General features: G+C 46.5%; 1 protein-coding gene across 5 annotated transcripts in view; it reads right to left on the minus strand.

The window, feature by feature from the left end:
• The window catches only part of SPAG17 (sperm associated antigen 17), a 1,244,773-nt gene that overhangs the window by 1,021,958 nt on the left and 198,466 nt on the right, over nt 1–24,349 (minus strand). For all 5 annotated transcript variants that reach the window (XM_078656351.1, XM_078656349.1, XM_078656348.1 and 2 more), the window contains exon 2: nt 7,593–7,733. In XM_078656351.1, coding sequence (XP_078512477.1) covers nt 7,593–7,733 — 141 coding nt within the window. The remainder of the gene's footprint in view (nt 1–7,592; nt 7,734–24,349) is intronic.

The following is a 24,349-nucleotide window of genomic DNA, read 5'->3' on the forward strand; positions in this document are numbered from 1 at the left end:
ATTCAAGGAAGAAAGTTGATAAATGTTGATTTAAGAGATTTTATAAGATACCGGAAGTCAAAGGTGGTTAGGGAATATGTGAGATTAGATGGTGGAGGTGTTATTTCATAAATTTAGTTATGGGTATTAGGTGTGTAACATGGAATGTATGTGGACTAAATGATGCTCAAAAGAGATCAAAAATATCAGTAGCCTTAAAGCAAATGAATGTGGACTTTGTGTTCATTCAAGAAACACATGTTATGGATACACAAGCATACTTTCTTAGTCAGCTAGGATTTCACTTATTAGTAAACTCTGGACAAGGGGTAAAAAAGAGAGGGGTAGCTATTTTAGACAGGAATAAAAATATCTTGACTAGGAAGAAAGCACAGGATCAATGGGGGAGATGGGCCATGGTCGAATGTTTGATAGATGGGGAGTGGACAACGCTATTAACTGTTTACGGTTCAACGGAGGATGATCCGGAGATTTTTCAATTTTTACATGTTTAGCTACCTGGGCACCTAAAATTATTCTGGCAGGGGATCTTAATATAAATGGGGCAGATGGACTAGGACTGGGCTCCTTTGGAAAGTACCAAGGTAGGAAGAGGAGAGTAAACCAAGCATTACAGAGCCTAGTTCTAAATAATGCTCTATCAGATGTATGGGGGAAAAAGAGATTGGATAATAAAGGTTATACGTACTACTCAGCCCCACATCGAACCTGTGCCAGATTAGATTATTTCTTTGTCTCAAGCACAAATATATCAAATTCAAGGATAGACAGGCTACCACGGATCCTTAGCGATCATAATCCTTTAGTGCTCACAATAGTAACGAAAATAAATGCTAGACAATATACAAACTGGACCTTTGAAAGAGGGTTGCTAAAAGAGGATAAATATATAGAGCACATGAATAAGTGGATTAGTGATTTTTTTGGGGTTAATAGGGGCAGTGCTGGGATAGGGGTGGTTTGGGATGCATTTAAGGCGGGGGCCCGGGGGGAAACGATGAGTTTTAATTCTTATAAGCGGAAGCAGGAACAGCTGAGGAACTCAGAGTTACTGGAAAAAGTGCTCAAGGCTGAGGAGGAGCTCGAAAAATGCGTTCTGACTGGGGCACGACTGGATAATGTCTTGATAGAACTTTTGAAAGCAAAAGGCGAAGCAGAGAGTGATATTGCCAGTAAGGCAGCTAAAATATATACAACTAAAAGGGAGAGGTGCTATGAATTCAGCGAGTCAGTAGGGAGAACTCTGGCTATCCGGGCAAGGCAGCAAGAAGCGACAGGAACAGTGAGAGAGATTAGGGATACATCAGGTAGGGGCCACACAGACTCGGAGGAAATAAGGGAAGTTTTTAGGACTTTTTATGAGAAGTTATATGATGACGAACCAGCGGGCGGAGATACCCGGAGAATTAAAGAGGACCTTCAGGAGTACCTCCAGGAGATTCCGGTAGACATATTAGAGGAGGAGGATGCAGAGGGGCTAGAGGGGAATTCTGCAGGCAGAAGAAATTAAGGAGGCGGTATGGAAACTTCCTTCAGGGAAAGCAGGGGGCCCCGACCAAATACCTATTGAGTTTTATAAGGTGTTTTGGGATATTCTGGAGGGAGATATAATAAAGATAATGCAGCAGGCACAGTCAGGTGAGTCCATCCCCAAATCATGGGGGGGCGCAGAGATAGTAGTAATATTGAAAAAAGGGAAGACTCCGGAGGAACCGGGTTCATATAGGCCCATCACCTTAATGAACTCAGACGCTAAAGTATTCTCCAAAGCATTAGCATTAAGATTTGCCGGAGTGATTGATAAAATGGTCAGCAGGTTTCAACATGGTTTTATACCGGGAAGGGGTACTACCCACCACACACGCAAAGTAATAACCCTATTTGATGCCACAGCAGTCACAGGAGACCCGATGGCAGTTATGTTACTTGATGCAGAAAAGGCATTTGATCGGGTCTCCTGGGACTATCTCTGGCATGCACTAGAAAGATCAGGTGTCAAACAGGGATTCCTCAAAGCGATCCAGGCATTATAATTAAATCCAGTAGCGACTGTCCGTGTGAATGCTGGGAATACGGGACAGTTTCGAATAAAAAGAGGTACAAGGCAGGGGTGCCCCTGCTCACCGCTTCTATTTGCCATATACATGGACCCACTTATTCGCAGAATAGAAGCGTGCGAGTTGATTACACCACTATCAACACTCATTGGGCACTGTAAAATCCTAGCATACGCGGATGATGTTGCTGTAATCACCCCAACCCCGATCGAATCCATAGAGCAAGTCGAAATTGAGGCTTTGAAATTTGGGAAGATCTCGGGTTATAAATTAAACACGTCTAAAACGCAGATAATTAAAAACTGTTATACTATTTGTACAGACAACCGAGTGGCGCAGGCAGGAATATACTTAGGTGTAACTATTTCGGCTGATCTGGATTCCCTGGTAGAGAAGAATATCTCTCCTCTAATCAAGAAAGTACAGAAAGACCTGGATAGGTGGGACAACTTGCATCTGTCAATTGTGGGGCGGACGAATATAATAAAAATGTTGGTTCTCCCAAAATTTTTATATTTTTTTAGAGCAATACCTTTGTTATTTGATGCCAAATTATTTAAAAAAATAGAGCATATGATTAATAGATTTATCTGGGCAAAAGGGAAAACTAGAAGGGCCCTTAGGTTTATGACACTCCCAAGAGAGAGGGGAGGATGGGGAGTACCAGATCTAAGGCTCTATTATTGGGCAGCAGCTCTTCAAAATATGGTAGGTTTACTGGGGCAGAGTCAGAAGGCTGGAGTGAGTTTGGGACGCTTGCAATCTATGGGCTCGTCTTGGGAACAGAAGCTGAGAATGTGTTATTGAAATATACAGATGTTAGTTACTATAAAAGGACAAGGTTTAAGACGCTTATGGCAGCATGCACAGTTTGGAAAAGTTTTATTAAAAGAACGGGCTTGGGGAAGTATAATTTATACACCAGGTTTATAGATAATCCAAATTTTCCAGAAGAGATCTTTTCGGGTTCTACTTTTATAGAATGGGAAAGCAAGGGAATTAGAAGAATAGGGGATGTAATGGGGGAACAAGGGGTTTGTCAATTTTCAGAACTTCAGGCAAGGTTTAAGTTAGATACTAGGCATTTTTTTAAATATTTACAAATAAGGAGTTTCTTATTGAGTAAAAGGGGTGGACCATTGGGGTTTAGGAGTGACCCGGTTATGGAAGTGATCCAGTCAGGGGAAGATTGTACAATCAAGAGGTTTTATGCTGAACTGATTAAGTCAAAACAGGATGATCTCAAAAAATGGACAGATAAATGGAAAAACAATCTTGATATCAGCGGGGAAAGTTTTGGTATTTCTTTAGAAAAGGGATACTCGCTGCTATGTTCGGCACCATTACAAGCGCAACATTATAAAACGTTATATCATCTATATTACACCCCTGCAAAAATAGCTCAATGGGGAGGCACAGTGGGCATTAAGTGCTACAGGTGCGGAAGCTCGGAAGCTGATCTGGTGCATCTGTTTGCAACGTGTCCTCATTTATATTTACTTAAAAAAGACATTGAAGGTTTTATAAATAACATACTAGGAACTGAAATTTTGTTAACCCTCGCAATAATCCTATTAGGAGTGAATGAGGAGGACGAGCAATCACAAAGCGGGGGGGAATTCTTATTTGTAGCAGTATCAGTTATGAGATTATGTATAGCGTCTGCATGGATAGACCCTATCCCTCCTACTTTCCATTTCTGGTTGGCCAAATTAATAACAATGTATAATATGGAGAGAGAGATTTATGCAAGAAAGGGGAAAAGGGGAAGGAAACTGGGTAAGCTAATATGGGACCCCATTACATGATGGAAAGAGGGGGGAACCGAACGAACGGATTGAAAACCAGACATGAGCAAATCCTTGAGACCCATGGTGATCTATAAGGTATTTAAATGTTACCCCTGAAACATTGGGAGAGGGATAAACATTAGACAATTGATTATGGTTAAAATGTATAAAAGAGAATATATGTAATATAATGAAAAGTATTTTGCTAGTAATTATATATGAAGACTGTCGGCTTTGCCCTTGATATGATTTATGTTTTCAGAGTTTGTACTGTTATCCTTTGCTTTTTTTTTTTTTTCCTTTTTTTTTTCTTTGTTTTTTTTCTTTTTCTGTTGTATGAAGTAAGGTGCCGTGCCTTGTATGTAAAAGTAAAAATTCTTAATAAAAAGATTTTTAAAAAAAAAATGTAAAGTTGAGCAGTCTCCTGAGAACATACACTGTGTTGTACTTCTAGGATCTCTGTTACTGGCTGCAGCTAATAAATTTGATCTTTGACGTCACCAAGAAGTACCCCGTGTCTCTGTATTCTAAGACAGGTGGACCCGGAAACTTTGGGCGTTTCCCCTGGCGCCGCTGGGTTCTAAAACCCGGTTCTTCAGTACCCACATTGCCCCCCACCTTGGAGTCCTCCAGTGACTCCCCATCCATAACAGATGTCAGTTCAAGATCCTCACGCACGCCTACAAAGCCCTCTGTGACCTAGAACCTCCCTTCATCAACCACCGACTGACCTTCCACCAACCCTCCAGACACCTGCGCTCCTCTTCACTCGCCCTTGTACACACACCCTGCATCCATCGCAGCGGTGGCCGCTCCTTCTCCTACATCACCGCCAAGACCTGGAACAACCTCCAGCTATGTACAGCCCCTTCGCTGACAGACTTCAGAAAGACCCAAAACCGGTCTCTTCGCCGGAGGCAGAGTCCAGCTGCCCCCAAGGGTGACAGTGTTGCGATTCACAAATGCTGATTTGATTCCATTCGGTTTGATTTGAGGGTGCCCCAAGGAAGACAACAGGGGCTACTAACAGAAATGATTCAGTGGATCCCTCTGCCGGGAGGGGAGCAGGTAAACCCCTCCCCCTATAATTATTCAATCATCTGTTACCCAAAACCCGGGAGATGCTTAACTATGACATGGGGTGCCCTAAACTAGCAGGGTCTGTATTCTTACTGTGAAACCACAAACACAGGGGTGATCCTCCAGCGGTCCCAGGGGTGCAAGGGCCCTGGGGACGAATCACAGGGCAGCACAGGGCCTGGTTGAGGGGGGCTAGACACGGGTGACCTCACACTGTACATTAGGAGCACTTTATTCAGCCCCCCCCCCATCCTGCCCCCTCTTTAACACAAGAAGATGCTTTGTATGGTAGCTGCAAAGGATAGTATCGAAAAGTAGGGGGTAGAAAGAGAACAGGGGACAGGGGGAGAGCTCTTGAGCCCATCCTTAGGGAACATTTCTAAGCCCTGTGAGGACGAGGAACAGAAAACAAGCTGTGCACCACTAGTGTATGCCACAAAGCACAAGGGAAGCCACAGGGTGTGCCACAAAGCACCAGGGAAGCCACAGTGTGTGCCACAAAGCACCAGGGAAGCCACAGTGTGTGCCACAAAGCACCAGGGAAGCCACAGTGTGTGCCACAAAGCACCAGGGAAGCCACAGTGTGTGCCACAAAGCACCAGGGAAGCCACAGTGTGTGCCACAAAGCATCAGGGAAGCCACAGTGTGTGCCACAAAGCATCAGGGAAGCCAGTGTGTGCCACAAAGCATCAGGGAAGCCACAGTGTGTGCCACAAAGCATCAGGGAAGCCAGTGTGTGCCACAAAGCATCAGGGAAGCCAGTGTGTGCCACAAAGCACCAGGGAAGCCACAGTGTGTGCCACAAAGCATCAGGGAAGCCACAGTGTGTGCCACAAAGCATCAGGGAAGCCACAGTGTGTGCGACAAAGCATCAGGGAAGCCACAGTGTGTGCCACAAAGCACCAGGGAAGCCACAGTGTGTGCAACAAAGCACCAGGGAAGCCACAGTGTGTGCCACAAAGCACCAGGGAAGCCACAGTGTGTGCCACAAAGCACCAGGGAAGCCACAGTATGTGCCACAAAGCACCAGGGAAGCCAGTGTGTGCCACAAAGCACCAGGGAAACCACAGTGTGTGCCACAAAGCACCAGGGAAACCACAGTGTGTGCCACAAAGCACCAGGGAAGCCACAGTGTGTGCCACACAGCACCAGGGAAGCCACAGTGTGTGCCACAAAGCACCAGGGAAGCCAGTGTGTGCCACAAAGCATCAGGGAAGCCACAGTGTGTGCCACAAAGCACCAGGGAAGCCAGTGTGTGCCACAAAGCACCAGGGAAGTCAGTGTGTGCCACAAAGCATCAGGGAAGCCGCAGTGTGTGCCACAAAGCATCAGGGAAGCCAGTGTGTGCCACAAAGCATCAGGGAAGCCACAGTGTGTGCCACAAAGCATCGGGGAAGCCACAGTGTGTGCCACAAAGCATCAGGGAAGCCAGTGTGTGCCACAACGCACCAGGGAAGCCACAGTGTGTGCCACAAAGCATCAGGGAAGCCACAGTGTGTGCCACAAAGCACCAGGGAAGCCAGTGTGTGCCACAAAGCACCAGGGAAGCCACAGTGTGTGCCACAAAGCATCAGGGAAGCCAGTGTGTGCCACAAAGCACCAGGGAAGCCACAGTGTGTGCCACAAAGCATCAGGGAAGCCAGTGTGTGCCACAAAGCATTAGGGAAGCCACAGTGTGTGCCACAAAGCATCAGGGAAGCCACAGTGTGTGCCACAAAGCATCAGGGAAGCCACAGTGTGTGCCACAAAGCACCAGGGAAGCCACAGTGTGTGCCACAAAGCACCAGGGAAGCCACAGTGTGTGCCACAAAGCATCAGGGAAGCCAGTGTGTGCCACAAAGCATCAGGGAAGCCACAGTGTGTGCCACAAAGCATCAGGGAAGCCAGTGTGTGCCACAAAGCATCAGGGAAGCCAGTGTGTGCCACAAAGCATCAGGGAAGCCAGTGTGTGCCACAAAGCACCGGAGAAGCCACAGTGTGTGCCACAAAGCACCAGGGAAGCCAGTGTGTTGCACCCGGAGACTGGTTGCAGGGCTCGGATGGCATTCATGTTTAACACATTTATTAACTGTAAGATTTTAAGTATATTTAGTTTCTTAATGCTTAAAGAAAGGTCTAGTATTGGGATTTTGACCCACAAGAAGTGAGCATTGTCCTGGCGGTACCCCTTCTTGAAATGTTAGGATGTTTTTATTTTATTGTATGTCTATTAACTAATTGTAAATCATTTATGGTTTTTTAAACAGAAATAAAGATCATTGATTGATTGATGGATTTTTTTTACACACAGCTGTGGAAAACAGGTTAAATAAATATAATTATTTACGCTGCTCATTACAAAAAAGGGGCTTGAAGTGATATTTTGTGGAAATGAAGTTGCATTTCACTGTTCGAACTGTTATTGTGGGTCTCCATTGAAACGTGTTCCCCAGCAGGTCAACGGGCAGAGATACGAGGGGGATTGTTGTGAAGCCATTAAAGACAAGCGTCAGCAACATGGAGATACAACCCTAAAATACTTCACAGTCTTGAATGAAGTGAACTCAAGTGCTCCTTTAGAAGAGGCTGCATCAGTAGGTTGCTTCAGGGCGCCAGCCTCTTTTGATGCGCGCGCACCCATGCAGCACCCACGCAAGCAAGGGCACCACGAGTGGGCACCACCTACCTGCAGGAGCGTATCTTGCCAGGAGACCACGCTGAAGAGCTTCCGCTGTGGCACCTTCACAGCCAGCGACAAGGCCTGGGTCAGAGCTTCGTCTTCATATCGGTTCTCAACGACAAATGCAATGTTGGCCTTCCACGAGTCCTGGGAAGAGAGGACACAAGGTTTCAGTGGTAGACACCTGTGATACACGTTTCATTCACTACGCCCTAAATGCAACGTTAGCCTTCCACAGGCCCTGAAGAGAGGACACAAGGTTTTAGTGGTGGACACCTGTGATACTACACGTTTCATTCACTACGCCCTAAATGCAACGTTAGCCTTCCACAGACCCTGGGAAGAGAGGACACAAGGTTTTAGGGGTGGACACCTGTGATACTACACGTTTCATTCACTACGCCCTAAATGCAACGTTAGCCTTCCACAGACCCTGGGAAGAGAGGACACAAGGTTTTAGGGGTGGACACCTGTGATACTACACGTTTCATTCACTACGCCCTAAATGCAACATTAGCCTTCCACAGACCCTGGGAAGAGAGGACACAAGGTTTCAGTGGTGGACACCTATGATACTACACGTTTCATTCACTACGCCCTGAATGCAACGTTAGCCTTCCACAGACCATGGGAAGAGAGGACACAAGGTTTCAGTGGTGGACACCTGTGATACTACACGTTTGGTTCACTACGCCCTAAATGCAACATTAGCCTTCCACAAGTCCTGGGAAGAGAGGACACAAGGTTTCAGTGGTGGACACCTGTGATACTACACGTTTCATTCACGATGCCCTAAATGCAACGTTAGCCTTCCACAAGTCCTGGGATGAGAGGACACAAGGTTTCAGCGGTGGACACCTGTGATACTACACGTTTCATTCAATACGCCCTAAATGCAACATTAGCCTTCCACAGGCCCTGGGAAGAGAGGACACAAGGTTTCAGTGGTGGACACCTGTGATACTACACGTTTCATTCACTACGCCCTAAATGCAACGTTAGTCTTCCACAGACCCTGGGAAGAGAGGACACAAGGTTTCAGTGGTGGACACCTATGATACTACACGTTTCATTCACTACGCCCTAAATGCAACGTTAGCCTTCCACAGACCCTGGGAAGAGAGGACACAAGGTTTCAGTGGTGGACACCTATGATACTAAACGTTTCATTCACTACTCCCTAAATGCAACGTTAGCCTTCCACAGACCCTGGTAAGAGAGGACACGAGGTTTCAGTGGTAGTCACCTGTGCTACTACACGTTTCATTCACTACGCCCTAAATGCAACGTTAGCCTTCCACAGGCCCTGGGAAGAGAGGACACAAGGTTTCAGTGGAGGACACCTATGATACTACACGTTTCATTCACTATGCCCTAAATGCAACGTTAGCCTTCCACAGGCCCTGGGAAGAGAGGACACAAGGTTTCAGTGGTAGACACCTGTGATACTACACGTTTCATTCACTACGCCCTAAATGCAACGTTAGCCTTCCACAGACCCTGGGAAGAGAGGACACAAGGTTTCAGTGGTGGACACCTGTGATACGACACGTTTCATTCACTACGCCCTTAATGCAACGTTAGCCTTCCACAGACCCTGGGAAGAGAGGACACAAGGTTTCAGTGGTGGACACCTGTGATACTACACGTTTCATTCACTACGCCCTAAATGCAACGTTAGCCTTCCACAGACCCTGGGAAGAGAGGACACAAGGTTTTAGGGGTGGACACCTGTGATACTACACGTTTCGTTCACTACGCCCTAAATGCAACATTAGCCTTCCACAGACCCTGGGAAGAGAGGACACAAGGTTTGAGTGGTGGACACCTGTGATACTACACATTTCATTCACTACGCCCTAAATGCAACGTTAGCCTTCCACAGACCCTGGGAAGAGAGGACACAAGGTTTCAGTGGTGGACACCTGTGATACTACACGTTTCATTCACTAAGCCCTAAATGCAACGTTAGCATTCCACAGACCCTGGGAAGAGAGGACACAAGGTTTTAGTGGTGGACACCTGTGATACTACACGTTTCATTCACTACGCCCTAAATGCAACGTTAGCTCTCCGCAAGTGCTGGGAAGAGAGGACACAAGGTTTCAGTGGTGGACACCTGTGATACTACACTTTTCATTCACTATGCCCTAAATGAAACATTAGCCTTCCACAGACCCTGGGAAGAGAGGACACAAGGTTTCAGTGGTGGACACCTGTGATACTACACGTTTCATTCACTACGCTTTAAATGCAACGTTAGCCTTCCACAGACCCTGGGAAGAGAGGCCACAAGATTTCAGTGGTGGACACCTGTGATACTACACGTTTCATTCACTACGCCCTAAATGCAACGTTAGCCTTCCACAGACCCTGGCAAGAGAGGACACAAGATTTCAGTGGTGGACACCTGTGATACTACACGTTTCATTCACTACGCTCTAAATGCAACGTTAGCCTTCCACAGACCCTGGGAAGAGAGGCCACAAGATTTCAGTGGTGGACACCTGTGATACTACACGTTTCATTCACTACGCCCTAAATGCAACGTTAGCCTTCCACAGACCCTGGGAAGAGAGGACACAAGGTTTCAGTGGTGGACACCTGTGATACTACACGTTTCATTCACTACGCCCTAAATGCAACGTTAGCCTTCCACAGACCCTGGGAAGAAAGGACACAAGGTTTCAGTGGTGGACACCTGTGATACTACACGTTTCATTCACTAAGCCCTAAATGCAACATTAGCCTTCCACAGACCCTGGGTAGAGAGGACACAAGGTTTCAGTGGTGGACACCTATGATACTACACGTTTCATTCACTACGCCCTAAATGCAACGTTAGCCTTCCACAGAATCCTGGGAAGAGAGGACACAAGGTTTCAGTGGTGGACACCTGTGATACTACACGTTTGATTCACTACGCCCTAAATGCAACATTAGCCTTCCACAGGCCCTGGGAAGAGAGGACACAAGGTTTCAGTGGTGGACACCTATGATACTACACGTTTCATTCACTACGCCCTAAATGCAATGTTAGCCTTCCACAGACCCTGGGAAGAGAGGACACAAGGTTTCAGTGGTGGACACCTGTGTTACTACACGTTTCATTCACTACGCCCTAAATGCAACATTAGCCTTCCACAGACCCTGGGAAGAGAGGACACAAGGTTTCAGTGGTGGACACCTATGATACTACACGTTTCATTCACTACGCCCTAAATGCAACGTTCGCCTTCCACAGGCCCTGGGAAGAGAGGATACATGGTTTCAGTGGTGGACACCTGTGATACTACACGTTTCACTCACTATGCCCTAAATGCAACGTTAGCCTTCCACAGACCCTGGGAAGAGAGGACACAAGGTTTCAGTGGTAGACACCTGTGATACTACACGTTTCATTCACTACACCCTAAATGCAACGTTAGCCTTCCACAGGCCCTGGGAAGAGAGGACACAAGGTTTCAGTGGTGGACACCTGTGATACTACACGTTTCATTCACTACGCCCTAAATGCAACGTTAGCCTTCCACAGACCCTGGGAAGAGAGGACACAAGGTTTTAGTGGTGGACACCTGTGATACTACATGTTTCATTCACTACGCCCTAAATGCAACGTTAGCCTTCCACAGGCCCTGAGAAGAGAGGACACAAGGTTTCAGTGGTGGACACCTGTGATACTACAAGTTTCATTCACTACGCCCTAAATGCAACGTTAGCTCTCCGCAAGTCCTGGGAAGAGAGGACACAAGGTTTCAGTGGTGGACACCTGTGAAACTACACGTTTCATTCACTACACCCTAAATGCAACGTTAGCCTTCCACAGACCCTGGGAAGAGAGGACACAAGGTTTCAGTGGTGGACACCTATGATACTACACGTTTCATTCACTACGCCCTAAATGCAACGTTAGCCTTCCACAGACCCTGGGAAGAGAGGACACAAGGTTTCAGTGGTGGACACCTATGATACTAAACGTTTCATTCACTACGCCCTAAATGCAACGTTAGCCTTCCACAGACCCTGGGAAGAGAGGACACAAGGTTTCAGTGGTAGTCACCTGTGATACTACACGTTTCATTCACTACGCCCTAAATGCAACGTTAGCCTTCCACAGGCCCTGGGAAGAGAGGACACAAGGTTTCAGTGGTGGACACCTATGATACTACACGTTTCATTCACTACGCCCTAAATGCAATGTTAGCCTTCCACAGGCCCTGGGAAGAGAGGACACAAGGTTTCAGTGGTGGACACCTGTGATACTACACGTTTCATTCACTACGCCCTAAATGTAACGTTAGCCTTCCACAGACCCTGGGTAGAGAGGACACAAGGTTTCAGTGGTGGACACCTGTGATACGACACGTTTCATTCACTAGGCCCTAAATGCAACATTAGCCTTCCACAGACCCTGGGAAGAGAGGACACAAGGTTTCAGTGGTGGACACCTATGATACTACACGTTTCATTCACTACGCCCTAAATGCAACGTTAGCCTTCCACAGACCCTGGGAAGAGAGGACACAAGGTTTCAGTGGTGGACACCTGTGATACTACACGTTTCATTCACTACGCCCTAAATGCAACGTTAGCCTTCCACAGACCCTGGGAAGAGAGGACACAAGGTTTCAGTGGTGGACACCAGTGATACTACACGTTTCATTCACTACGCCCTAAATGCAACGATAGCCTTCCACAGACCCTGGGAAGAGAGGACACAAGGTTTCAGTGGTGGACACCTGTGATACTACACGTTTCATTCACTAAGCCCTAAATGCAACGTTAGCCTTCCACAGACCCTGGGAAGAGAGGACACAAGGTTTTAGTGGTGGACACCTGTGATACTACACGTTTCATTCACTACGCCCTAAATGCAACGTTAGCCTTCCACAGGCCCTGAGAAGAGAGGACACAAGGTTTCAGTGGTGGACACCTGTGATACTACACGTTTCATTCACTACGCCCTAAATGCAACGTTAGCTCTCCGCAAGTCCTGGGAAGAGAGGACACAAGGTTTCAGTGGTGGACACCTGTGAAACTACTCGTTTCATTCACTACGCCCTAAATGCAACGTTAGCCTTCCACAGACCCTGGGAAGAGAGGACACAAGGTTTCAGTGGTGGACACCTATGATACTACACGTTTCATTCACTACGCCCTAAATGCAACGTTAGCCTTCCACAGACCCTGGGAAGAGAGGACACAAGGTTTCAGTGGTGGACACCTATGATACTAAACGTTTCATTCACTACGCCCTAAATGCAACCTTAGCCTTCCACAGACCCTGGGAAGAGAGGACACAAGGTTTCAGTGGTAGTCACCTGTGATACTACACGTTTCATTCACTACGCCCTAAATGCAACGTTAGCCATCCACAGGCCCTGGGAAGAGAGGACACAAGGTGTCAGTGGTGGACACCTATGATACTACACGTTTCATTCACTACGCCCTAAATGCAACGTTAGCCTTCCACAGACCCTGGGAAGAGAGGACACAAGGTTTCAGTGGTAGTCACCTGTGATACTACACGTTTCATTCACTACGCCCTAAATGCAACGTTAGCCTTCCACAGGCCCTGGGAAGAGAGGACACAAGGTTTCAGTGGTGGACACCTATGATACTACACGTTTCATTCACTACGCCCTAAATGCAATGTTAGCCTTCCACAGGCCCTGGGAAGAGAGGACACAAGGTTTCAGTGGTGGACACCTGTGATACTACACGTTTCATTCACTACGCCCTAAATGTAACGTTAGCCTTCCACAGACCCTGGGTAGAGAGGACACAAGGTTTCAGTGGTGGACACCTGTGATACGACACGTTTCATTCACTAGGCCCTAAATGCAACATTAGCCTTCCACAGACCCTGGGAAGAGAGGACACAAGGTTTCAGTGGTGGACACCTATGATACTACACGTTTCATTCACTACGCCCTAAATGCAACGTTAGCCTTCCACAGACCCTGGGAAGAGAGGACACAAGGTTTCAGTGGTGGACACCTGTGATACTACACGTTTCATTCACTACGCCCTAAATGCAACGTTAGCCTTCCACAGACCCTGGGAAGAGAGGACACAAGGTTTCAGTGGTGGACACCAGTGATACTACACGTTTCATTCACTACGCCCTAAATGCAACGATAGCCTTCCACAGACCCTGGGAAGAGAGGACACAAGGTTTCAGTGGTGGACACCTGTGATACTACACGTTTCATTCACTAAGCCCTAAATGCAACGTTAGCCTTCCACAGACCCTGGGAAGAGAGGACACAAGGTTTTAGTGGTGGACACCTGTGATACTACACGTTTCATTCACTACGCCCTAAATGCAACGTTAGCCTTCCACAGGCCCTGAGAAGAGAGGACACAAGGTTTCAGTGGTGGACACCTGTGATACTACACGTTTCATTCACTACGCCCTAAATGCAACGTTAGCTCTCCGCAAGTCCTGGGAAGAGAGGACACAAGGTTTCAGTGGTGGACACCTGTGAAACTACTCGTTTCATTCACTACGCCCTAAATGCAACGTTAGCCTTCCACAGACCCTGGGAAGAGAGGACACAAGGTTTCAGTGGTGGACACCTATGATACTACACGTTTCATTCACTACGCCCTAAATGCAACGTAAGCCTTCCACAGACCCTGGGAAGAGAGGACACAAGGTTTCAGTGGTGGACACCTATGATACTAAACGTTTCATTCACTACGCCCTAAATGCAACCTTAGCCTTCCACAGACCCTGGGAAGAGAGGACACAAGGTTTCAGTGGTAGTCACCTGTGATACTACACGTTTCATTCACTACGCCCTAAATGCAACGTTAGCCATCCACAGGCCCTGGGAAGAGAGGACACAAGGTTTCAGTGGTGGACACCTATGATACTACACGTTTCATTCACTACGCCCTAAATGCAATGTTAGCCTTCCACAGGCCCTGGGAAGAGAGGACACAAGGTTTCAGTGGTGGACACCTGTGATACTACACGTTTCATTCACTACGCCCTAAATGTAACGTTAGCCTTCCACAGACCCTGGGTAGAGAAGACACAAGGTTTCAGTGGTGGACACCTGTGATACGACACGTTTCATTCACTAGGCCCTAAATGCAACATTAGCCTTCCACAGACCCTGGGAAGAGAGGACACAAGGTTTCAGTGGTGGACACCTATGATACTACACGTTTCATTCACTACGCCCTAAATGCAACGTTAGCCTTCCACAGACCCTGGGAAGAGAGGACACAAGGTTTCAGTGGTGGACACCTGTGATACTACACGTTTCATTCACTACGCCCTAAATGCAACGTTAGCCTTCCACAGACCCTGGGAAGAGAGGACACAAGGTTTCAGTGGTGGACACCAGTGATACTACACGTTTCATTCACTACGCCCTAAATGCAACGATAGCCTTCCACAGACCCTGGGAAGAGAGGACACAAGGTTTCAGTGGTGGACACCTGTGATACTACACGTTTCATTCACTACGCCCTAAATGCAACGTTAGCCTTCCACAGACCCTGGGAAGAGAGGACACAAGGTTTCAGTGGTGGACACCAGTGATACTACACGTTTCATTCACTACGCCCTAAATGCAACGATAGCCTTCCACAGACCCTGGGAAAGAGGACACAAGGTTTCAGTGGTGGACACCTGTGATACTACACGTTTCATTCACTAAGCCCTAAATGCAACGTTAGCCTTCCACAGACCCTGGGAAGAGAGGACACAAGGTTTTAGTGGTGGACACCTGTGATACTACACGTTTCATTCACTACGCCCTAAATGCAACGTTAGCCTTCCACAGGCCCTGAGAAGAGAGGACACAAGGTTTCAGTGGTGGACACCTGTGATACTACACGTTTCATTCACTATGCCCTAAATGCAACATTAGCTCTCCGCAAGTCCTGGGAAGAGAGGACACAAGGTTTCAGTGGTGGACACCTGTGATACTACACGTTTCATTCACTATGCCCTAAATGCAACATTAGCCTTCCACAGACCCTGGGAAGAGAGGACACAAGGTTTCAGTGGTGGACACCTGTGATACTACACGTTTCATTCACTACGCTCTAAATGCAACGTTAGCCGTCCACAGACCCTGGGAAGAGAGGACGCAAGATTTCAGTGGTGGACACCTGTGATACTACACATTTCATTCACTACGCCCTAAATGCAACGCTAGCCTTCCACAGACCCTGGGAAGAGAGGACACAAGGTTTCAGTGGTGGACACCTGTGATACTACACGTTTCATTCACTAAGCCCTAAATGCAACATTAGCCTTCCAAAGACCCTGGGAAGAGAGGACACAAGGTTTTAGTGGTGGACACCTGTGATACTACACGTTTCATTCACTATGCCCTAAATGCAACGTTAGCCTTCCACAGGCCCTGAGAAGAGAGGACACAAGGTTTCAGTGGTGGACACCTGTGATACTACACGTTTCATTCACTACGCCCTAAATGCAACGTTAGCTCTCCACAAGTCCTGGGAAGAGAGGACACAAGGTTTCAGTGGTGGACACCTGTGATACTACACGTTTCATTCACTATGCCCTAAATGCAACATTAGCCTTCCACAGACCCTGGGAAGAGAGGACACAAGGTTTCAGTGGTGGACACCTATGATACTACACGTTTCATTCACTACGCCCTAAATGCAACGTTAGCCTTCCACAGACCCTGGGAAGAGAGGACACAAGGTTTCAGTGGTGGACACCTGTGATACTACACGTTTCATTCCCTACGCCCTAAATGCAACATTAGCCTTCCACAGACCCTGGGAAGGGAGGACACAAGGTTTCAGTGGTGGACACCTATGATACTACACGTTTCATTCACTATGCCCTAAATGCAACGTTCGCCTTCCACAGGCCCTGGGAAGAGAGGATACATGGTTTCAGTGGTGGACACCTGTGATACTACACGTTTCATTCACTATGCCCTAAATGCAACATTAGCCTTCCACAGACCCTGGGAAGAGAGGACACAAGGTTTCAGTGGTAGACACCTGTGATACTACACTTTTCACTCACTGCGCCCTAAATGCAACGTTAGCCTTCCACAGGCCCTTGGAAGAGAGGACACAAGGTTTCAGTGGAGGACACCTGTGATACTACATGTTTCATTCACTACGCCCTAAATGCAACATTAGCCTTCCACAGGCCCTGGGAAGAGAGGACACAAGGTTTTAGTGGTGGACACCTGCGATACTACACATTTCATTCCCTACGCCCTAAATGCAACGTTAGCCTTCCACAGACCCTGGGAAGAGAGGACACAAGGTTTCAGTGGTAGACACCTGTGATACTACACGTTTCATTCACTACGCCCTAAATGCAACGTTAGCCTTCCAGATGCCCTGGGAAGAGAGGACACAAGGTTTCAGTGGTGGACACCTATGATACTACACGTTTCATTCACTACGCCCTAAATGCAACGTTAGCCTTCCATAGACCCTGGGAAGAGAGGACACAAGGTTTCAGTGGTGGACACCTGTGATACTACACGTTTGGTTCACTACGCCCTAAATGCAACGTTAGCCTTCCACAGACCTGGGAAGAGAGGACACAAGATTTCAGTGGTGGACACCTGTGATACTACACGTTTCATTCACTACACCCTAAATGCAACGTTAGCCTTCCACAGACCCAGGGAAGAGAGGACACAAGGTTTCAGTGATTGACACCTATGATACTACAGGTTTCATTCACTACGCCCTAAATGCAACATTAGCCTTCCACAGACCCTGGGAAGAGAGGACACAAGGTTTCAGTGGTGGACACCTATGATACTACACGTTTCATTCACTACGCCCTAAATGCAACGTTAGCTTTCCACAGACCCTGGGAAGAGAGGACACAAGGTTTCAGTGGTGGACACCTGTGATACTGCACGTTTCATTCACTACGCCCTAAATGCAACGTTAGACTTCCACAAACCCTGGGAAGAGAGGACAAATGTTTTTAGTGGTGGACACCTGTGATACTACACGTTTCATTCACTACACCCTAAATGCAACGTTAGCCTTCCACAGACCCTGGGAAGAGAGGACACAAGGTTTCAGTGGTGGACACCTGTGATACTACACGTTTCATTCACTACGCCCTAAATGAAACGTTAGCCTTCCAGAGGCCCTGGGAAGAGAGGACACAAGGTTTCAGTGGTGGACACCTATGATACTACATGTTTCATTCCCTCCGCCCTAAATGCAACGTTAGCCTTCCACAGATCCTGGGAAGAGAGGACACAAGGTTTCAGTGGTGGACACCTGTGATACGACACGTTTCATTCCCTACGCCCTAAATGCAACGTTAGCCTTCCACAGACCCTGGGAAGAGAGGACACAAGGTTTCAGTGGTGGACACCTGTGATACTACACGTTTCATTCCCTACGCCCTAAATGCAACGTTAGCCTTCCACAAACCCTGGGTAGAGAGGACACAAGGTTTCAGTGGTGGACACCTGTGTTACTACATGTTTCATTCACTACGCCCTAAATGCAACATTAGCCTTCCACAGTCCCTGGGAAGAGAGGACACAAGGTTTCAGTGGTGGACACCTGTGATACTACACGTTTCATTCACTACGCCCTAAATGCAACATTAGCCTTTCACAGGCCCTGGGAAGAGAGGACACAAGGTTTCAGTGGTGGACACCTATGATACTACACGTTTCATTCACTACGCCCTAAATGCAACGTTAGCCTTCCACAGACCCTGGGAAGAGAGGACACAAGGTTTCAGTGGTGGACACCTGTGATACTACACGTTTCATTCCCTACGCCCTAAATGCAACGTTAGCCTTCCACAGACCCTGGGAAGAGAGGACACAAGGTTTCAGTGGTGGACACCAGTGTTACTACACGTTTCATTCACTACGCCCTAAATGCAACATTAGCCTTCCACAGGCCCTGGGAAGAGAGGACACAAGGTTTCAGTGGTGGACACCTGTGATACGACACGTTTCATTCCCTACGCCCTAAATGCAACGTTAGCCTTCCACAGACCCTGGGAAGAGAGGACACAAGGTTTCAGTGGTGGACACCTGTGATACTACACGTTTCATTCCCTACGCCCTAGATACAACGTTAGCCTTCCACAGATCCTGGGAAGAGAGGACACAAGGTTTCAGTGGTGGACACCTGTGATACGACACGTTTCATTCCCTACGCCCTAAATGCAACGTTAGCCTTCCACAGACCCTGGGAAGAGAGGACACAAGGTTTCAGTGGTGGACACCTGTGATACTACACGTTTCATTCCCTACGCCCTAAATGCAATGTTAGCCTTCCACAAACCCTGGGTAGAGAGGACACAAGGTTTCAGTGGTGGACACCTGTGATACTACACATTTCATTCTCTACGCCCTAAATGCAACATTAGCCTTCCACAGGCCCTGGGAAGAGAGGACACAAGGTTTCAGTGGTGGACACCTATGATACTACACGTTTCATTCACTACGCCCTAAATGCAACGTTAGCCTTCCACAGACCCTGGGAAGAGAGGACACAAGGTTTCAGTGGTGGACACCTGTGATACTACACGTTTCATTCCCTACGCCCTAATTGCAACGTTAGCCTTCCACAGACCCTGGGAAGAGAGCACACAAGGTTTCAGTGGTGGACACCAGTGTTACTACACGTTTCATTCACTACGCCCTAAATGCAACATTAGCCTTCCACAGGCCCTGGGAAGAGAGGACACAAGGTTTCAGTGGTGGACACCTACGATACTACACGTTTCATTCACTACGCCCTAAATGCAACGTTAGCCTTCCACAGATCCTGGGAAGAGAGGACACAAGGTTTCAGTGGTGGACACCTGTGATACTACACGTTTCATTCCCTACGCCCTAAATGCAACGTTAGCCTTCCACAGACCCTGGGAAGAGAGGACACAAGGTTTCAGTGGTGGACACCTGTGTTACTACACGTTTCATTCACTACGCCCTAAATGCAACATTAGCCTTCCACAGGCCCTGGGAAGAGAGGACACAAGGTTTCATTGGTGGACACCTATGATACTACACGTTTCATTCACTACGCCCTAAATGCAACGTTAGCCTTCCACAGACCCTGGGAAGAGAGGACACAAGGTTTCAGTGGTGGACACCCGTGATACTACACGTTTCATTCACTACGCCCTAAATGCAACGTTAGCCTTCCACAGACACTGGGAAGAGAGGACACAAGGTTTTAACGGCAGACACCACTTGATCTGGTGAGTGTCTCCACCCTCTTGGGAAGAGGATGGGAGACAACAGGGGACATGTCTTGATGGGTCGAGGCAACCTTGGCAGCTCCAACAAGGAAGCATTGTCTCCTGTTCATAGAGAACTGATGAGGGACGGGCCTGAGGGTCTGAAGCCTCTGACAACAGAGGAGGAGAGGACCAGTCATATTGGGTTCACTTGAGGGGAGACACTCAAAGATCAGACATAAACCACCGGAGCTCAACTGAAGAACCAGAAAGCGGGTTGTCCTCTGCACCTCAGAGTAAGTGAGGCTCAAGAAACACATGGACCCTGTTTTCCAGTTCAATAAATTTCACAGTCTGGAAGTGTCTAAGTAAGGACATTGTGACAGCGCCTAGAAGTGACAGATGAGTTGTGTTCTGTTCCAAGCATCACCACTTGTGTCTCCAGATGATCAAACTACAGGGTAATGAATACAACCCACATATTCATTTATGCACAGATAATGGGGGCGTACAAGCCAACAGTGTACAAAAAGAACCATTTCCATGTGTGTGGCAAGTATACCAAAATGAGGCTAGTGGTAATCTGGCACGTGGAACAGCTAGTCAGGCAATCCATATTATGCCAAAAGTACGCACACACGGATGGTTACGCTCCACCATTATCTTCGCATTATATGCATCACCCTGATATTTGTTTACCTATTACAGGTCCATTGTCATTAAGAAGGGATTGCACCTTGCAATCATCATACCTAATTTAGAAATATGTACAGGTAACACTGGATTCTGGTATGCTTAAAAAGCCTGTTTTATGTGCTCTTTTCTATAAGTGACCTGAAAGGTAGCAATGTCTCAAAGCGTTTTCCATCCTGATGATGACCGTGTCAAATTCATGGCATGGAGTGGTTGAAACGACAACAAATCTAAGAATCTGACTAATTCTCTTTAATTGCCACCTACTTGTATTTGGCTTCTCCATATATTGAAACATAAGATATTTCTATCTTTTGAGCCCCTCTTTCAGCATTTTTCACACCTGCAACCATTTTTGTTGGTTATTCATGTCAAACTATGCTAAACATATACATGCATTCACTGATAAAAAAACAAAAGGTTAAAGTGACATCATAGTTAGGTATGCCAATAATATACAAGTGTCCGGATCCAGTCTGATGCCTGGGAAATTCAAAGGTAAGGAATCCACAGCTGGAAGTCTCTATCATATTTCTCACTTTGCATAAAAATAGACCTTAGAAACTCACTGAAAAAAACAAAAAGGTTAAAAGGATGTTATAGCCAGAAGAAAATGCCGGTTAAAACATACCATTTTAAATGAACATAAATACTAAAATTCACCAGTTCTAGTTATATCAAGTAACTCTAACTCGCACCCCGCCATGCACAGTTTAGTCATCAATGAGGTCATTTCAGATATTACAGTCATGTCAAAGAACATCTCATTAGTGATGTAATATGGGAAATAATTAGCAGTGCCTGGTGCGTTATAGTTACTTCAGGGCTTGAGTTATAACTATAACTAGTTAATTCCAGTGGTTTTGTTAGTTTAAAATGTTATGTTCTAATGGCCATGTTAGCCTTTTTTATAATGTCCCTATAACCTTTGTTTTTTTTTCAGTAAACATGTAAGGTTTTTTTTAATGTAAAGTAAGATATTAGTACCATGTCTAACTATAAAGCTTATTACCACGTGTAACTATAACGCCACTTAAACCAATGTTTTTTTCAGTGACTTTCTAGTTTAAAAACAAAATAAACTACTATTCATTACCATATGCATTGCCAATCCCAAATCCAATCCCTCACAAGCAGGCAACCCAGGCAGCACATGGCTTTTGGCATGCGCAGTGCGCAGCTGGTCTTACAGGTCCTGGCGGCACCCAGGCAGACTTACTGACTTTCTCAAAGATTTACAATAACAAAATATAAAAAGTGGGCCCATTGGCTTTATCACGAAATGAGTATATCAACATATATAAAGCAGATCATCTTTCTCCTAAAAGCATCAATATTTTTTAATCAAATGTATATCTCAGTAATTAACACAATGCAGTGTTTCATAAAAGTGATTATTATAACATTTTAATGAAAGAAAAAATCAACGTCTCGGAGTCTTTGTTTTAACATGGATTTTATTATGACATTCTGTGCGATGAAAAATGATAAACGAAGACTCAGAGACATTTTTTTGTTTTTTTTTTGTTTTAAATAAAAACATCTTGGGCTAGATTTAGGTAATTCCAATTTACCTACTCTTAAATACCGAATTTTACCGATTCGGTATTTAAGAGTAGGTAAATAGGAAGGAGGCAGATGTAGGTAATTTTAAAATCAGAATTACCGAATCTGTAACATTCGGTATTTACCGATTCTGTAAATACAGAATCGGTATTTCCCATTGATTCCTATGGGCTTTGAAGGCCATAGGAATCAATGGGAAATACCGATTCTGTATTTACAGAATCGGTAAATACCGAATCCTGCAAGGGTGCAGGGGGTGTCACTTTGACACCCTCTAGCACCCCAAGTACAGGCTTGTGTGACATGTGGCACACATGCATGCCCTAAGGGCATGTCTGTGTGTCACATTGCACAGTGTGCATGCACAGATGTGCATGCACACCTGTATTCGGTATTTTACCACACAATAGGATTATGTGGTAAAATACCGACTTTTAAGGGCCTGTGGCACTGTAAACTGTGCCACCTACATTTGGAATTACAGAATCGGTATATTTACCGATTCTGTAATTTTCAGCCCCCTACATCTGAAAACCCCAATACCGGTCGGAAACGGCCGAAATCGGCTGTTTCCGACCGGTATTAGGGATCCTACATCTGGCCCCTTGTCTCTGAGTATCTTGTTTCAACCCACAAAAGCAATCATAAAAACAGTATAGGAGGGCCCTGCACTCCAATTGAAAAGCATAAAGCTCCGGCTAGAAGTGCATTTTGAAAAACATTGTATGTTCTCCGGGGATCATGTATTTAATGATCCAGGAGACCTAAAGTTATTTTGCCCATTGCTAGGGGACTGCTGCACTCCCTGCAGTCACCCACAATGTTAAAACAAATTCTTGGTTGTGCCTTCGCCTCTTCTAGGGACATCACCAACCACCAAAAAGCATGTGTAAAGATCCATCTCAGGGTATCGTGGGGCGCTCTTTCAAGCAGTGAATAATAAATAAGCAGCTCCCGTCACTCATTTATTACTCACTTTACTTCTTTTAAAAAACACAAGTTTTTGTGAGTGTCCCGGTGCCACCCAGAACATCCATATTTTAGATTTTGAATGGGGGCTACAGGGAGAGCTCCAGGGCCCCGTAGCACCAGCCCGTTCCCGGCCCTTTTTTAAAAATTCTGATGCATTCCAGGGGCCCCACAGGGCGCTCACCCTGCGGGGACTGTTGGGGCCTCAAAGCCACTGCTGCCCCAGCCGTTACTATACTGGGTGCTGGCAGATGCCAGCACCTTTCCTTTGCTCCGCCCCGCCCCGGGTGCAAGCAGCATTTATGTACTGCGCCCACCAGGCTGGATCAAAGGTCTAATCCCTGCCCTAGGGAGTGCGGGCATGGTAAGCCTGCACTCTCCCAGGCTGACAACCACAGTGAGCTGCCGGGGACAGTGTTGAGTATCAGGTCCTAAAGGATGAGGCACTTTGGGCAATATGGTCTCCAGAAGGGTGGCCCCATGACCCCCTTCCACTTAAAAACATACGGCCCCAGGGAAAGAGGTCGCCCGGGCCTTTCAAGAATAAGGGAGTTGGGCAGTGCCACCCTCCACTTAATAATAACTGCCTCAGGAGATGTTGTACCCGGGGCCTGAAAAGCTCAGAAAAGGGGCCACATGCCCACCTTCCTGTCAAATGAGCTGTGCCACTCCCCCCAGGCTAGGGCCTACCCCCTGGGGTTCCCTTTCTAATTTTCTAAATGTGCATTCAAAGAAATACATCTGATCAACTACAAATGTGCTGCAAAATTAAAAGAATATATATTTTGGCACAGGGCTATTGAAAGCGGTGTGGTGGTTTAGCGGAGTGGGCGGGGCCACGTCGCCAACGGACGTGCGCAGCACTACAGAGGTAGTCCGAGCGACGGCCGTTGGCCGACAGAAGCAGGGGTTAAAACTAAAAAAATCTGTGACACTCACCAGTTGTAGTTAACTGAAGTAACTATAACTATGACTCGCGCCATTGCCATGCACCTTGTTGTCATCAATTATATCATTTCAGTTGTCATTAGAGATGTTATTAATGATGTCACAGAACTTGTCATGAGTGTTGTAATATGTGAGGTCATAAGCCATGCATGACAAAGATAGAAGTTAACTATAACTGGTGAATTTCAGCTGTTTTTGAAAGTTTAAAACGTTGAACTGACATTTTCACCGTACTAGAACACCACTTCAACTTCAAGCTCTGGGTTTTTGTTAACTTTCTGAGTTTTTTTTAAGGTAAAGTAACAATATAAAGACTGTCAGTGTAAGTAAAGCAGACCTACCAACTTTGTCGAAGGGTCAGAAGTCCAAAATATATAAGGCAGGTCTACTG

Source organism: Lissotriton helveticus, chromosome 8 (assembly GCF_964261635.1).
Source record: "Lissotriton helveticus chromosome 8, aLisHel1.1, whole genome shotgun sequence".
NCBI lineage: Eukaryota > Metazoa > Chordata > Amphibia > Caudata > Salamandridae > Lissotriton > Lissotriton helveticus.